Genomic DNA, 15,595 nt, shown 5'->3' with positions numbered 1-15,595 from the left:
CGTATATGGTGAAAAGTTTATCCACCTCATTATTCCCGAGCTTCCGGATCCCCGCCTCCGTATACATCTTCCCCAGATACAGGATACTATTTCCGGTCAGCACGCACTCGAGCAATTTCTGTCTCTTCCCATCATCCTGGTCATCCCGTTCATCGATAAAAATTAGGTTGTCAATTGCTGTTTCAGCCATTTTCAATAGCGATAGGTATTTTTTAATACAAAAAAGGCAAAAACTAACCAATACCAGCAATAGCGCCACGGCTGTCACCAGTAATATGAAATTTATATATTCTATCATGGTACTATAGGAGTATTATAGGAGTATTATAGGAGTATTATAGGAGTATTATAGGAGTATTATAGGAGTATTATAGGAGTATTATAGGATAGTCTTATAGGAGTATTATAGGAGTATTATAGGATAGTCTTATAGGAGTCTATAGATCTGTTACTTTTTGTTACAAGACTCTTGTAACAAAAAACGTCCAATCTAGCAAATCACGTGAGTTCTTGGATGTTCCATCCTCATGACTAAATGTGTATATTTTCCATCTTTTAGCCTTTCCTTAACCTTCTGGATCTCCGATGATTCAATGACATCATTCTCTTCGTGGATGGTTGCGAGATCATGTCTGTCCTTCGGATACCACACATATAACATTTTTGCCTGCCTTCGTAAGTTCTTCGGTATCGCGGTGTATGATTGTGTGAGTAGCCACATGGTGTGGTTTCGATGCCGACCGCTGATGGCCAGCTCCAGAAGCGGTTGCCTCTTTTTGTCCAGTTTCTCATCTGCGATTATATCGTCGATCAGGAATAATGTTTTGTATCCGGCACAGAAATCCGTCATCTTTTGAATCCATTCATACAACATACCTCTGGGCTCAATTAGAATCACATATCTATCCCTCCAGAACCAGTTACTCCCCATATATGTCTTATTCCATCTTAATGTTGGACATATAATCACAATGAAATCAAAGTGATCAAAGTATTCACTCTCTAGTAATGTTACAACGCGTCTGGATTTTCCGCAGCCCGTGGGACCGACGAATAATGCCGTGTAAGGATCTTTCATGTAGTCCATCTTAATATAGTACATCCATAATTTCACCGTTTTGAATATTTAATTGAGCATCCATGATTAGATATATGTAGGCGTTTAAGGATCCCGCGGTTTCGGCCGTCTTTTCAACTTGCAGTGTGATCCCCTCGCTCGCATTTTCAATCCGTCGGCCGGTCCCGTGCAGTGAGTTTTCATCCAACCTCGAACCCAGGGCCTGTAGCGTTTTTTGATATGAGGATGAAACGCGTACGAGGCCCTGGTACAACAGACTGAAATTCGCCCAAAATTAAGCATGCAGAGAAACGTAATGTATGCGTGACGTTTTCGATCGAAGATGGTGTTCTAGTGGCGGGAGGGTACTTTAGCCATCGCTACCTATAGCTACACTGTAAAATTACAGAGTAAATACAACCCTTAATGGCTTTCTAGTCATTTTGTGGTGTATGATACATATAGTATTGTATAGTGGAAACAATCCACTAACTATAGGTTTTTGTGATTTTCTGGGATAGCCACTTTAAATGTTTATTATTATTCTTATTTTAAATATTATAGAATAGAATTTCTAAATTTTACATCTACGTCAAAAATAACAGATGATGCGATGGAACCCTTCGCAATTTTGGAGAAAATTCAAAGATCTCTGGAGTGTCGAAATTTTCCTGACCTTAACTTTAAACCCAAACAAGTCAAGTGCTTGGAGTCCATAGTAAGAGGACAGGATGTCATTGGGGTGTTTCCAACAGGATATGGGAAATCTTTAATTTTTCAACTGTTACCAGATGTCATAAGAAACAAAGACGAAAAATCTTCAATTGTCATTGTAATCACTTGTTTAAACGCGATTATGGAAGATCAAGTGAATTTTCTGAAAAAAGTAGGAATGACTTGCTACATCCTACGTGACTTAAATTTTGAGGAGAATGCTGTACAGACGTTGTTTGAGGATATCTGTCTGAGTGATAAAACAGAAGATGTCTTACCATCATTTGTATTGGATGGTCATTGTGACTTCCTATTTTGCCATCCAGAGGCTATATTGAGTGAGAGAGGAAGAACTTTGATGAAAACGAAAATTTATCAAAAAAATGTCAAAGCTTGTGTCATTGATGAGGCTCACTGCTTGGACACCTGGTAAGTACTACTTTATTTATATAGGTATATATATAGCTACAACTTTAAAAAAGTTAAATATTATATATATATGTATATATATATATATAATATTATATATATATATAATACAAAATTATTATATATAACTAACAAAATGTTAATCCTAAAATATATATATATTTCTTTATCTTTAAGGGGAAAAGAATTTCGCAAAGAATTTGAAAACTTGGGAGCAATGCGAGCTTTTTTTAGAGAGGTACCTTTTATCGCACTTACAGCTACCGCAACAGAAAAAACACTGGCTAAAATAAAACATATACTTGGAATGAAAACCCCAACAATAATATCTGTTAATCCAAACAGAAAAAATGTATACATGTGCAAAGAAAAGAGAAAAGTTGGTGAAGAAGGTATTGAAAATATCATCTTGCCACTTGCAAAGGAGCTAAAATCACTAAAGAAAAGTTTTCCTCAAACTATTATATATTGTGGATTGAGGTTTTGTGGGTATATATACAAGTTAATAAAAAATGTATTAAAGGAACACATGTATGTTGAAAACATAACAAACCCTAGCAATTGTTTAATTGTGCAATTTCACGCACCACAAACAAAGTGAATGAAAAACGAAATTCTCCTTGAAGTTGCAAAAGAAGTTTCAAACATTTGCGTTATAATAGCAACTTCTGCGCTTGGTATGGGTGTTCATGCACCCTATATCGAACAAATTTTCCATATAAGTCCACCAAGTACCATCGAAGACTATATGCAGCAATTTGGACGGGCTGGTCGAAGAGGGCAAGAAGCATTGGCAAGATTGTACTATACCGGGCATGATATCAGCAGTAGGCGTTTAAAACAAAATAAAGTTGATGAACATATGGTGAATTTTTGTACTACGACACAATGCCTTCGTAAAGTATTGATGATTCACTTTGGATATCATTATCAACCCCAGGATCAATGCTGTAGCAATTGTGATTCTTCACTCTTGAAAGAACCTAAAAAAGAGGAACGTATTAAATATAGAGAAGTATCAGATGAGAGTTTAAAGAAAAAATTAAAAATGGCTGAGATACCTTCAACTCATTCCAAATTGCCTCAATACTAAAGTTATTCATATCTTCAAATAATGTCCCATATAAAACACTACCATTCTTTTTCTTGCATAATTCTTTTGACTTTCTTTCAATAGATGCTGTGATGATACATTTTTGTGAGAAGTAAATGCTGGGTATGAGAGATGAGATATTTGCGATTGTACTTGGTATTCTTAATTTAACTTTCTGATTGATATGGTCAACTTGATCTTCACTTAATAGTCTTGATTGAAATACAAATCTGTCTTTATGGTACACAGATTTATCATATTCCACTGTTGAATTCTGTGATGTGCTTCCTGCTTTTTCATAAACCAGTTGTTTTTTTTGGTGACACTATAAATCAAGATAGTAAATTTGAAGAATATATATAAAATATAAAAAAGTATACATGTATATGCATAGTATATATAAAAAAGATATATGTAATTTTTAAAACATAGGTAAGAAAGAATGTATATTTTACCTCTTACCTCTTTTAGAGTTTCTTTGTGGTACATTTTTGCTCTGGTGACGATATTACCCTTTTCACACTGCAATTTTTTCCGAAAGCTTATCTGTGCATTCCGACACAAAATCTTAAATTGTACAAAGTTTTCAATTTTTCTTTCACATTTACGACAGATTATATCATTTATGTTATCAGTTTGCACAATTGTGATACCCACAGTGCCTTGTATTTTCTCTTGAAGTTGTTTTGATGTTCCAATATTTCCAAAAATTTGACTAAATCGTTTTAAGTCAGTCTCAGCACACAGTCTACACACTTTATCACATCCACTATAAACTTTATGTGGTGTGATATTTTCTTTCCCTTTGCCTAAAAAAAAAGATTTATATTAGTTGTTATTTTTTGTATATATATATTTCCTTTTATTTATACAGCTAGCTATACTTTATTTCCTAAAATATTTTTTAATGCTCTAGCTAGTATTCTTATCCCAAAAAATTGTCAAATAATATCCCTTGAATTGTGACATAAAAAAGATTACTTGTCATTGTTGTGCATCTTCAAGCTAGCTAACAGTATCTAGCTAGTTAGCCAGCATACATACTAAAAAAGTTGCATCTATACCAAGTTTCTGTTTTAGCATGTGAAAACAAAAATTAAATTGCAGTTTTTTAAAAAATATAAGTATTGTGTCCCAACAAAAGGTGAGAAGTACCTGCTACTTTCGTTAGCAGGACAGATGTTCATCGCACCATTCCATTTGACTTGTCAGCTGCCTTTTTCCCATCAGTGAAACAACAAAAATAATGTTTAAAAATTTTGAACAGCACCGATAAATTTGTAACGATGCAAGGAAAGTCAAAAATAACGTGAATTAATAAATATTTTCTTCATAAACAAGTTACCAAAAAATCTGCGTAATGCTCATCGCCATATTTGTTGTTACTATAAAATGCTGTGCTTGCAAAAAATACTTCTGCATTTATTATCTTTTTAGCATAATTTAAAAAAGCCGTATACGCATTCTCATTGGTTGAGTAAGTCTGTTGTACCAGGGCCTCGCACGCGTTTCATCCTCATATCAAAAAACGCTACAGGCCCTGGGTTCGAGGTTGAGTTTTCATCTATGGTTCTGAAATCCAGCCATAGAGCATATTTCGTGGTTAGGTAGTCCGCGACCTTCACATCATGTAGTTGCAGATGTTTCTGTATTTCACCGGCGTTACCATCCCTTTGTTGTCTCATATTCGAGAGATATGTTGGAGATTTTGTATTTAGCATCCGGCGCCGGTGCTGTGGCAGAACCTGAAGGTTTGGTAGGTGTTGATAATACTACCCTGTCATAATTGTTGAATGTTATCTCATAACACAGCCTATTACCTAATCCGGCCTGATAATAAGGAATCGTGCTATCCAACATTTCAAAATCCAGCGGTATGGTGAACTTGTTTTTGTATGCATCATAGATTGCTTTGTCCGCTACCTCCGATGCGTCTTTATCCGCGGCTCCAACTCTCAGTTTCATGCAATTTTCCGTGCACCCTTCATCAAAGATGATACCTTGTCTTATTGCATTTCTTTTTTCAGACTTGGTTAACCATAAATCTCTGTAGCACCCGAAAAGATCAAAGTCATCAATGCTCAGAATCTCGGTACCCTCGAACTTGATAGCTAGCTTTTTAACAATTGCCCTCCCTATGTTAGAGACCAATGTTCTCTTCGTGTCGACTTTTGACTCGAGTTCAATGTCGAAACTTATTTTCGAAGTACCCGGAACAATGACATCATCGTTACCTAAATTAGGGAACCTAATCAGGAGTAACTGGTTCTGATCAATCTCACTTGGGTTGTGAGTGACAATTACTTTTTGATGCGTTCCTTTTACACCATGTGCGGTTCTAAGCGAACGCTCTGGGTTTAACTTTTTCCCGTATTCCATGCTATTCCATATTACTTTTATTTTATTTTACTTTAATTCGGTTAATGCTATTGTATCATCTGTCCGCCGTATCTCTTATGTGTAGGGTAACTGCTGTCTTCATACCACCCCATAGCACCTTACCATCCTGACCTGTGACTCTCATGGTAAGTGATTGAAGTAAACCTTTCTTTAGTTTCTTATATTGCGGATTTTTCGGTTCAATATATGTAAAATCACCACCATACTCGGATATATGATATGTCATCAGGTTGTTGCTATATTCACCATCTTTAAGATTTAACGAGTTATCCAATTCATTAAGATTAAAATGTAGTTCCGTTACACCCTCCATATTGAATATTTTACTCAACTTAGAGTTTCTAGCTAGTTGTGTTGATTTTACATCACCTCTCACGATTGAATTCAACTCCCTCCCTGTGTAGTGCTGACCCTGTTGTAACCTAACCGTGGTAACTCCATCGGCCAAGGGTATATCTATTGGAGCTGTAGCTACATATGTGACATTATCTGAAAACGTCTCCACGATCGCAACCTCCTTTGTACCATGTGAGTTGTCTATCGGTTGATACAAATAGATTTTCTTCTCGCTATTTACGTCCTTTATTGTGATATACATTATTATATTAGAGATTGTGAATATATCTAAATCAAAGAATGGATGACATTTTCAGATATAACCCGAATGCGGCATATAAGCCAAATGGAGGGCTGGATCTTCAAATATTGGGCGCTAGGGATCTGTACAAACAGGCCATTATTGTGTCTGAAAGTGGCTCTTTCCCCGCTTCCTTTCCTAATATTTTTACCAATTATGAACTTAGTCATAACGCGCAACGTATGAGAATTTGGAATGAGCAACCTTTTAGATTATGGCAAACCCAGCTAAATTTCGCCACTTGGTGCGCTTCAAGTGCCTGTGGGGTAAGTTCGGAACACCTGAAGGATGGTAGATCTATGGTCAGGTCAATATATCGTTTTCATGTGTATTATCACATTAGACGAATCATTAAGCGCCTACAGACACCTCTACCCTTTGAGGATAGTTTTAATCAATATGATAATCCTTATTCAAATGAGGAATTTCTAAAAATCTGTGGTGAGTATGATGTTGATTCCAACCCCATGAAATACAGAGGTCAGTACTTTTTCACTTCATATCAAAAAAGACGTAAAGACTATCCAACTCCCGGGTTGAGTTATTTCACTAACGACTCCATGACGCGGTGGATTGTGGAAAAATCCGATGGATTTACAAAAACGGGCCTTGTGAAGATCTCAAGCAGTGTTAGGGCCTATGCCTATCTTGTTCTTAGTTCTCAGGCCTCGGCACGCTCCTCCATCCTTGGTAATGATGCAAGTGCTCTGACCGCCCAAAGAGTTTTTATGAATAACCTTGAGGATATTGTTAACCGTAGGGTTGATATTCAGGAGGACATTAAACGTTATCAGGATACGTTAAACTACGCTTCAAGTAAGGTTGATTATTCGGTTGGACAAGGTATTTATATGTTACCTAGTGACATGAATCTCAGAATTAAGACAGGGGTGGTAGGTTACAACAACAAGATTTTGATATCGGGTGAAGATCTTACCATTGGTATCAATCGAAAGGTCAATGTTACCGAATCGCATAAGATAACTAAAAAGAAGCCTGTAACACCCGATCATCCTGATAAACACATCACCGTACACCACGTGGATACTACAGATAAACACATTACTGCACCTTACCACAAAGATACTCCTCCTACACACGAAGATGAGAAGATCGCTCTTGTGATTGTTATGACAACGGGTTATTTCATATGGTATTTGTTTAGATAAAGAATGACGTCAATTAAATGTCAATCAAGCCAGAATAACAATAGAGAAACAATGCATTCCTTACATACCAAATATCCTTAGCAACGGCTACTTTCGTTTTAACTTTTTTCTTATGTAAACAACTTTCTGGTATGTAAAATATGTAAAATCCTATTGTTATAAGCGTTTGATTGACAGATGGTAGATAACAAAAACTGCTTTCCGATAGAATCTATAAAGTGGTATAAAGAGATGTAATCGTGAATATAAACACAATGGCTTTTCCAACAGTTGAAGAATTTGAACAAAACATAGAACAAGTTACTCCGATCATAAAGTGGAGAGAGCTGCCTAAAAACGATATTTACCTTGTTAAATATGTGAAGGAGATGGAAATATCAAGACCTGGTGCTCTTTCTGAAAAATCTATGTATGCGGAGGTTCAAGATAGAATGGGAAATAAATATAAGACATGGTTGCCCGCAAGACTTTGTGATGAATTAAAGGATTATAGTTTCAAGGGTGATGCCTTTGTCAGATCAAATGGTCTCAAACAATCTCAAAATAATCATCAAAATCAATTCTTCAGTTATGACATTATGTGGCGCTAAACCTTGCAATGTTGCAATCATCTTTACTTGTTTCTGGTAAAGATAGACACACATAACACTATAAATTATAAGGCACGACAGATGAGGGTGGGTAGGGACCCATGGGACGGGGAGGGTGGGGAGGGGGCCCGGGGGACACGGCTGGGGAGGGGGTTTTGGACAGATATTATAGAGCATGCCCGCTTATTTAACGTAAAGTGGTAAAGTGCACATGGATTTTATGGACTCCTCTATCGTTGATTTGACGGGGATGATCTATAATTTAACGTGGGATAGGAAACTGCTAAGGGGGTCTGTCCTAACATTGGGGTTTTCCTATCTCTACTATTTTTATTTTGGCATATCAAGACTAACAATAACAATATTGAAAAAGTCGAAATTTTTCTTCGCTCATAATATATCATCGCCATAATACGCAGGGTGAACTATGCTGCCGCCCTTTATGGGGTGGCAACAAACTGGTTAAAAAAATATGTTTTTGTTTCTCAGGGAAACTTTTTCAAAATAACTTTTTTTTGAGGAAACTACAGAAAATGCATGAATGTATGAAACACCACATGCCGTAATGCTTTTGGATAAACACCTATGGTGTCTATTTATTTATTTTTTTAACAGAGGTTTTTATCTAAGAAGGGGTAGGCATGTTTAAAAAAGGCGGATGTTTATTCAGATCTCCTACGTATGGTACAGTTTTAAAAAGAAAATATTTCTGTGAAGAAAATACTAAAAAAATAATTTTTTGCGGAAACATTTGAGAATAAAAAAGAAAGATGGATATCCAACGGTATACCATGTTTTTGAGGAAACACCACATGCTGTAATGCTTTGAATAGACACATGTGGTGTCTGTTTATTATTGATGCTCCAAATAGATGGGACAATGTTATAGATAGAAAAATATTACTTATGGGAATATTGTTGAAAAAATGCACGGAAATATTTAAGGTCTCAAATTGATTTAATATTTTTGCAAACCTTCACAGGACAATATAAAAAACAAGAAAACCATCTGGTTTGATCACACATTTGTAATTCGAAGATAAGAACAACAACACAAGAAAACTATATGAGGATCCAGGCCACGAAATTTCGTTATTCAAGGGTAATGGAACTTCCTTCATCTTATTATAAGGGTAACGGTGAACGATTTTTCGTTACCCTTATTTCTTCGGTAGGGTAACGACGGGGTAACAATTGTAATTAAGGGTAACGATGACTGATATTTTTATAAAGAAGGATATAAACTCAACAAAAGGATGACAGCCCTCTGAATTCATTGAAAAGTGGGTCAGCAATAATTGCCGTCCTCGTATTAGACTAGGTCTGCACTGGGATGGCAAAAAATTGCCGATCTCACATTGAAGTAGGTCGGCAACTTAAGTTACATTTGAAAATGAAAAACAAACTATTGGATGAAGCTTCTTTTCATTTAAATCACTCAAATATCCACTATCAAACTTGAAAAGATCAAATAAAAACAAAGTTACAAACGTGAAGTTTAAAAAATACATCTTCACCCAAGACTCCTTTCTCGTATGATGTTCGTATACAAAAAAAAATACTATTTGAGTATATTATTTGTTTCTGTCTGTACTAATGTGAGAAAATCTTTCTTTGAGTATACTTTTTTGACTCATCTTTACAAAAAAAGCACATGTTAATGATGCTACTACAAGTTAATTTTGTAAACAAATTGAATATTAACAATTTGCTACGTTAAAATTATCTCATTTTTTTAATAAATAATACTATCGAATATCATGTCTTGCAACATTATAACCTCTCATTCCAATCGAAAAAAATGGAGATAATTTAATTGAATTCAACATTATGGAAGGGAATTAATGTAAACGCAACATCTTTTTCCGTTACAATTACGAATTCAAAACAGGCAAAAATCTCCTGCTGTGGTAAAAATGAAAAATATGTATCAACAATTTTTCAGCAAAGAATGTATTTTTTTTTCAATCTCGTAAAAAGTACGCGTGATTGTTGTGTTTATTAGTTTCACTTTCTATATAAAAATTTTAAAGAAAAGTTGTAAATTTATCTTCATGAGTCTGACCATCTTCAGCAGTCTGTCACAATGAGTAAGGTATTCTTTTGTGAGATGTGAACACTAAAGATTTAAAATTAAAGTCACGCAGCTGTTGCATTGAATTAGAATTCTCTGTTGTTGTTTCGCCATATTGATGACGAATATTTACGGGTGCGGGTTTTTCCATTCTTGTGTAACGAAAAATTGTTCACCTTATTTGAATGCTAGGGAAACGACGGGGTAATGGACCGATCGTTACCCCCAAATTTCGTGGTCTGGGATCCACCACAGTGGATCTCATTTAATTTCAAATAGAAATATTGGTTCATATTAGCTAGGGGAGGCATATACTGCTTCGATTTCAACAATAGGGTGGTCATTGTTTTTATGACCATATTCCAAGAGCGCAGATTATTATTATATGAGTCAAAACTCATCCCCAGTGGTGTTTCTTAGGATTTTTTATTGGGTCAATTTGATGATTTATAGCAAATGGAATATAAAAAATGTGCATTTCTTACATATATTTTAGGTTAAATCAAGAATTGAAATAAGATGTGAAGTATGTAAGAATATCCAAATTTTGACATTCCTGCTTTACACTCAGTGCCAAAACATTTCTCGTAAATGTGAACCAGGCTCTTTTCATTACATGACCACTAACACCACCATGTAGGCCTCCGGAATTGATTATACATTCTTATCGAATATGTGAATATGAATTTGTATTATCAAAACATGTAAGCATGATGATGGATCTTGGGATGAGATTGAATCTGAGAGTTGTTCATGTGTTTCTTCTTTGTATAAAAACCTCCACCGGGTAGACAAATCAGGTCTGATAATGACCGACAACAAGGAAGTATTTCTTGATATTTCCAAGTAGTTTTATTTTCAAATTTTCATTGCAAATAAGTGGAGATGTAATAAAACTTGTAAAAGCATTTTTACACTGAAAATTTGGAGACAACAACAAGGTAGTACAAATAAACAACAGATACCATAATCTCATTTACCTTGATACGTTAAAAAAAACAAAAACTGTGCGGCTCACAGAATTTTGATTTGCCAGAAAAAAACTTTTGCGGTGATAGCTTTCAAAACATTTTGTTGGAACTTTTTTTGCAATTGACAGTTATTTGAACTTTTTGCGGGTATAAACTTTCACGTTTTTACGTATTGTTCTAATATTCTTCTATGAAATAAATGTTTGTTAAATATTATGTAAGAAAAATTGATCTAGAGAGATTTTTCGTTTATTCAGGCTTGTAAAAATAAACTTATAATACCATTAGAAAATAAAAAAATTAATATTTTTGAGGAAAGAAATGAATATTGTATGAAACACCACACACAACAATGCTTTTTAAGAAACACCTGTGGTGTCTATATAATTTCTGTTGTTCTCTATGGTGTTTTATTCAAGAGGGGTGTGGGGTGGTTAAAACAGAGGCATTTGTTTAAAAGAGGGGGCCTTTATTCAGATCAACGACGGGAACTTTTAAAAAAGTCTGGTGGTCTGGTGAACAGTTTTATTAAACTTGCATATAAGGTCCACAATTTTTTTTTAATGTTATGGAGGATGTTTCAGTTTGGCCATGTTTTAAGAGATGTTTCTCTCGTCATCGACTTTGTTACTGCCTTTTGAGTATCATTATTACAAGATTGCATGTTGTTCAAATATATATCTATTCTGTGAGATCATTAGCCTCACCAAATTACGAAATTTGATAGGGCTACCATTGGGGTACTATAAGAGACACAAGTTTAATTTATTTCTGGATCTTAATAATAACTTTGTGTCATGATTGGCTTAAATTGCACCGTTGAAAGTATTAGATAAACACTAGTCTGTAAGAAGGATTTTAGAGAGAAATTTTCAACCAACAGCTTTATCGACTTTGTGTTTTAGGCTATGGAGTATTTACAAAGAGAGATATTAACCACGGAGGATTTATATTGGAGTACGCTGGAGAATATCTTCGACGAAAGGAAGGTGATCAACGCGAGGAGGAGTACTCACAGAATGGGTGCTCCGGTAGTTTCTTGTTTTTTTATGGTGATCACTGGTAAGTTAGAAGCAAATGTTTTTTATTGTGAAATTTGGTATGAATCTGATTCTACTTTATTTGTGTTCGTCCTGTAAAAAGAAACATGTATTAAAAGGTTCCTTTCTTTGGCACAATCTGAGTGCCTCAATGACCCATTTTTTATTTGGTGCTTGGGTGTACAGGACATACGAGGTACTATTATTGGTGCAAATTTTCCACCTTAATATTTTTGAGTCTTCTCACTCTGATGTGCCATTGCTTTGGTAACATTTCATTACAAAAAATATGTCCACAGAATAGTACCATAATGAAGTGCAACAATAATATATATTTACAAAAAACCACATCTGGCAAATAAACAAGCAAAATAAAAAGTTTCTTAGTTTAATTATTACACTAAAGTTAGTTGCCAACTCCAACTTATTTTAAAATTAACTTTATTTTTTATGTGAAAAATCTTGAACAAAGTAGGTAAGTCAAGGATATTTCACAGAAAGAAATTAAAACAGTGCTGTAAATCGAAACAGACACAACTAGTAAATAATAATAGTTTATTCAATTATACAAGAATTTGCAGAAACTTTGAGTTGTATTTTCAAACCAATCAGCGTATCTTGGAGGACTCAGATATTCAGTTTTTTGAGGTTACCTAGTTTACAAGATATCCTTGATAATCCTATCTGGTAAATCTAAGGTTACCAAATTATCAAAGTTATAAAAGCTTTGTATATGGATCCTTTGGTACTGTGTCCATTACATTTTATACAGTGGTGACTGAATCTTTACTCAAATGTCTCTTTGAATATCCATATAAAGTGAATTTTGGTCAACTTGTATAGAATCAGGGCATTGAGTAAATGGAGAAAAAAAGTTGTGAAATGCATTTGTTACATGCAAGAAATCTTTCTATATAGTTGACATTTTAATTTTATTCAAAGTCTAAGGTGTTTCTAGTGAGGTTACACAATTTACTGAATTTACTTTTTTCTTCTTCCGAATACCTAACTAGAATATTCTCGAACTTATTTTACATGAACATCTGATCTGTTTATCATTAATAAAATGAAATAACATTCTTAGCTGTTTTTCATAAATCTCAAAAATAACAGAATAATAAATGGCACTATTTTTAATACTCACAGACCAAGCTCTCAAATTCCCATAAAATGATTTTTAATCCGGTTAAAAATCTCACTACCTCTCAAGTATTAGCTATAAGAACAAAGCCTATATTATCCAAGGTAACTTCAAACATACCAATTTTCTGGAAATCAAGATGTCAGATCATGTTTGAACTGATCACCTATGCTGATTTTGGTTATTTTTTAGCTTTGATGCAACTCAAAGTAGTAGAATTGGTAGATTTGTTAATGACAGTCCGAAGCCAAATGCAAAAATGAAGTGTTTGACAATAAAAGGTCAACCAAGGCTATGCCTTTTTGCCATAAAGTCCATTTCCTCCGGAGATGAAATCGTATATGATTATGGTGCGCCAGGGTTATGGTGGAGAAAGGATGTACGTATTACTTGCATTTTCATTTTGATACTCAGAAATATCGATAGGCGGGTAAATCTGGTACATTGAATTAATTACAAACTTTTTAAAACGTTATACAGAATGAAGGATGTCCTTGTGTAATAACATGTGATATTGAAAAATTTACTATTGTCCTTATTATCAAAATGGATTTGGAATGAATTATTTCCACTGTCCAAGATTCAAACTATGTCATGTTATATAGTTTGTCTGCATTTTGCATTTTAGCCTGATCTGATCAAGCCTCGCTCCTTGTTATCTGAAGTAAGAACTTTACTTTTTTCTAATTGCCATGTATGTTGCGCAAACTTGTAATAAGAAATGTATATACGTATATGTATACCTTAGGAAAGGAATAATAACGGGATACTGACTGTTTGTCCATCGGTACAGGGAAATACCAAGCCTGAATGCTAATAGTGCATTTGATGGAGGGTTTGGTATTTACTCTGTACGGATGCACAGTCAGTATCCAGTTTATTACTTGGTCAAATGCTTCTGCACTTAGGGTGTTCATCAAGAAAAAAAAACATGGAATAAAGATATAACTTTTCGTGTCGAATCCATAACTTTGCTTTCGTTGTTGTTGTTGTTGTTTCTAATAGCAATGAAACTTCTTCTTTGTGTGTTTCAATGTTTACGGTGCTCCAGAATTGAAATTCACATAGTTCAGGCAATGTTCAGAGAGAACTTTTCTCTACATATCAGGAGAAAACCATAAAAACTGACAGTTGTTGTTATTTTATTTACCATACCATTGTTGACTTTTTAAACTACCATTACGAATTGAACAGTGCGAGTTTGTACTGTAGTCCACACTGTCGGGAAATGATCACATGAAGCCATAGAAACTCACATTTGGTTGTACTGTCGTATTCATAATGACCATCAGAGTAAGAGTGGTCTGTAAAATCTTAGCCTGTTTTTACATCCCTTTTATCTACTATGACAAGAATTTAGCTACTCCAGTTTTTTAATGGTTTGACCTAAAGTAAAGAGCACGATAAAATAATAAAATTGCTTCCGACAAGTCTGTGCACACAGGACCTGTTTTTTGTGCCTCAGTGGTCTGTGGGTCATTCCATGATCAAAATCAACCAAATTTTTTTGGAAATGTAACCCACCCTCTCAGAATTCCATGATTTTTGGTACACAAGCTTATTTTCATGCAAGGAGTCCCTTTACTAAATTTTAGCCCAAAACACTAAGTGGTTCCTGAGATATTGATACTAGGTCTCAGTCCCTTTTTTGACTATTTTTTCAGAAATATAAATTGTTCTCAAATGTGTATTATGTCAAATTCATTGGAAGTAATATAGGGTTGTAACTCTTCTCTGGCCCTTTTTGTTTTGTTCTTAGTCATAAATTACTCCAGTTGGTGCATAATTAAGTTACTTCGCACCACACCAAACGAGCTAGTAATTACACTCGTTCAACAAATTATCCTATTTTTATAGGTTGATAATGGAGATGTTGATGTTGATTTTGCATGTGAATATCAAATAAATCATAACCAAGTGATCACTATTGCCGATGTGAGTTCGTCTCCACAAATCATTTTACTTTATTGTTTAGGGAAGCAAACTTGTTTCACAGAATGTTTGTATCTAAATTGAAGCTAACTAAAAGATGATGAAGGCCAGCTTTGATTTCCCGTAAACAGCTAAAGTTTTTGAAAAATATAAGTGGATGTGACATGTGAGATATGTTTTCTCCAGCGCCATGTTTTTTTAATAAGGAATTCAAATGTGATGAAGGAACATGCAATCAAAAGTATTTTATCACCCTTATTATGACATTTTTGGCTATGAAATGCATGCTATGTCAGAATTAGATCCCCTGTTGCATTCTAGAAAATTTTCTAATGTCAATACATACAG

General features: G+C 34.6%; 2 protein-coding genes across 3 annotated transcripts; one reads left to right on the top strand and one right to left on the bottom strand.

Moving 5' to 3' along the window:
• Positions 1 to 1,292: 1,292 nt before the first annotated feature.
• LOC130641913 (ATP-dependent DNA helicase RecQ-like) lies at positions 1,293 to 2,801 on the top strand. Its single transcript, XM_057448931.1, has 2 exons — positions 1,293 to 2,200; positions 2,378 to 2,801. The coding sequence occupies exons 1-2, from the start codon at positions 1,671 to 1,673 to the stop codon at positions 2,799 to 2,801; spliced, it is 954 nt and encodes a 317-aa protein (XP_057304914.1). The 5' UTR covers positions 1,293 to 1,670.
• A 248-nt stretch (positions 2,802 to 3,049) lies between these two features.
• Positions 3,050 to 6,122, bottom strand: LOC130641914 (uncharacterized). Of its 2 annotated transcripts, XM_057448932.1 has the most exons (4): positions 4,449 to 6,122; positions 3,756 to 4,102; positions 3,262 to 3,618; positions 3,050 to 3,183 (listed from the first exon to the last, which is right to left on the bottom strand). In XM_057448932.1, exons 2-4 carry the CDS (start codon positions 3,780 to 3,782, stop codon positions 3,079 to 3,081), a joined length of 489 nt encoding a protein of 162 aa, XP_057304915.1. In that variant the 5' UTR covers positions 3,783 to 4,102; positions 4,449 to 6,122; the 3' UTR covers positions 3,050 to 3,078. The 2 variants fall into 2 exon arrangements, 1 of the variants encoding a protein (XP_057304915.1); XR_008982518.1 differs by lacking the exons at positions 3,050 to 3,183; positions 3,262 to 3,618 and having other exon boundaries at positions 3,773 to 4,102.
• Between the last annotated feature and the right edge of the window lie 9,473 nt (positions 6,123 to 15,595).

The sequence above is a fragment of the Hydractinia symbiolongicarpus genome, chromosome 4 (genome assembly GCF_029227915.1).
Source record: "Hydractinia symbiolongicarpus strain clone_291-10 chromosome 4, HSymV2.1, whole genome shotgun sequence".
NCBI lineage: Eukaryota > Metazoa > Cnidaria > Hydrozoa > Anthoathecata > Hydractiniidae > Hydractinia > Hydractinia symbiolongicarpus.
The sequence above is the reverse complement of the archived record's forward strand: the minus strand, read 5'-3'. Positions and strand labels throughout refer to the sequence as shown.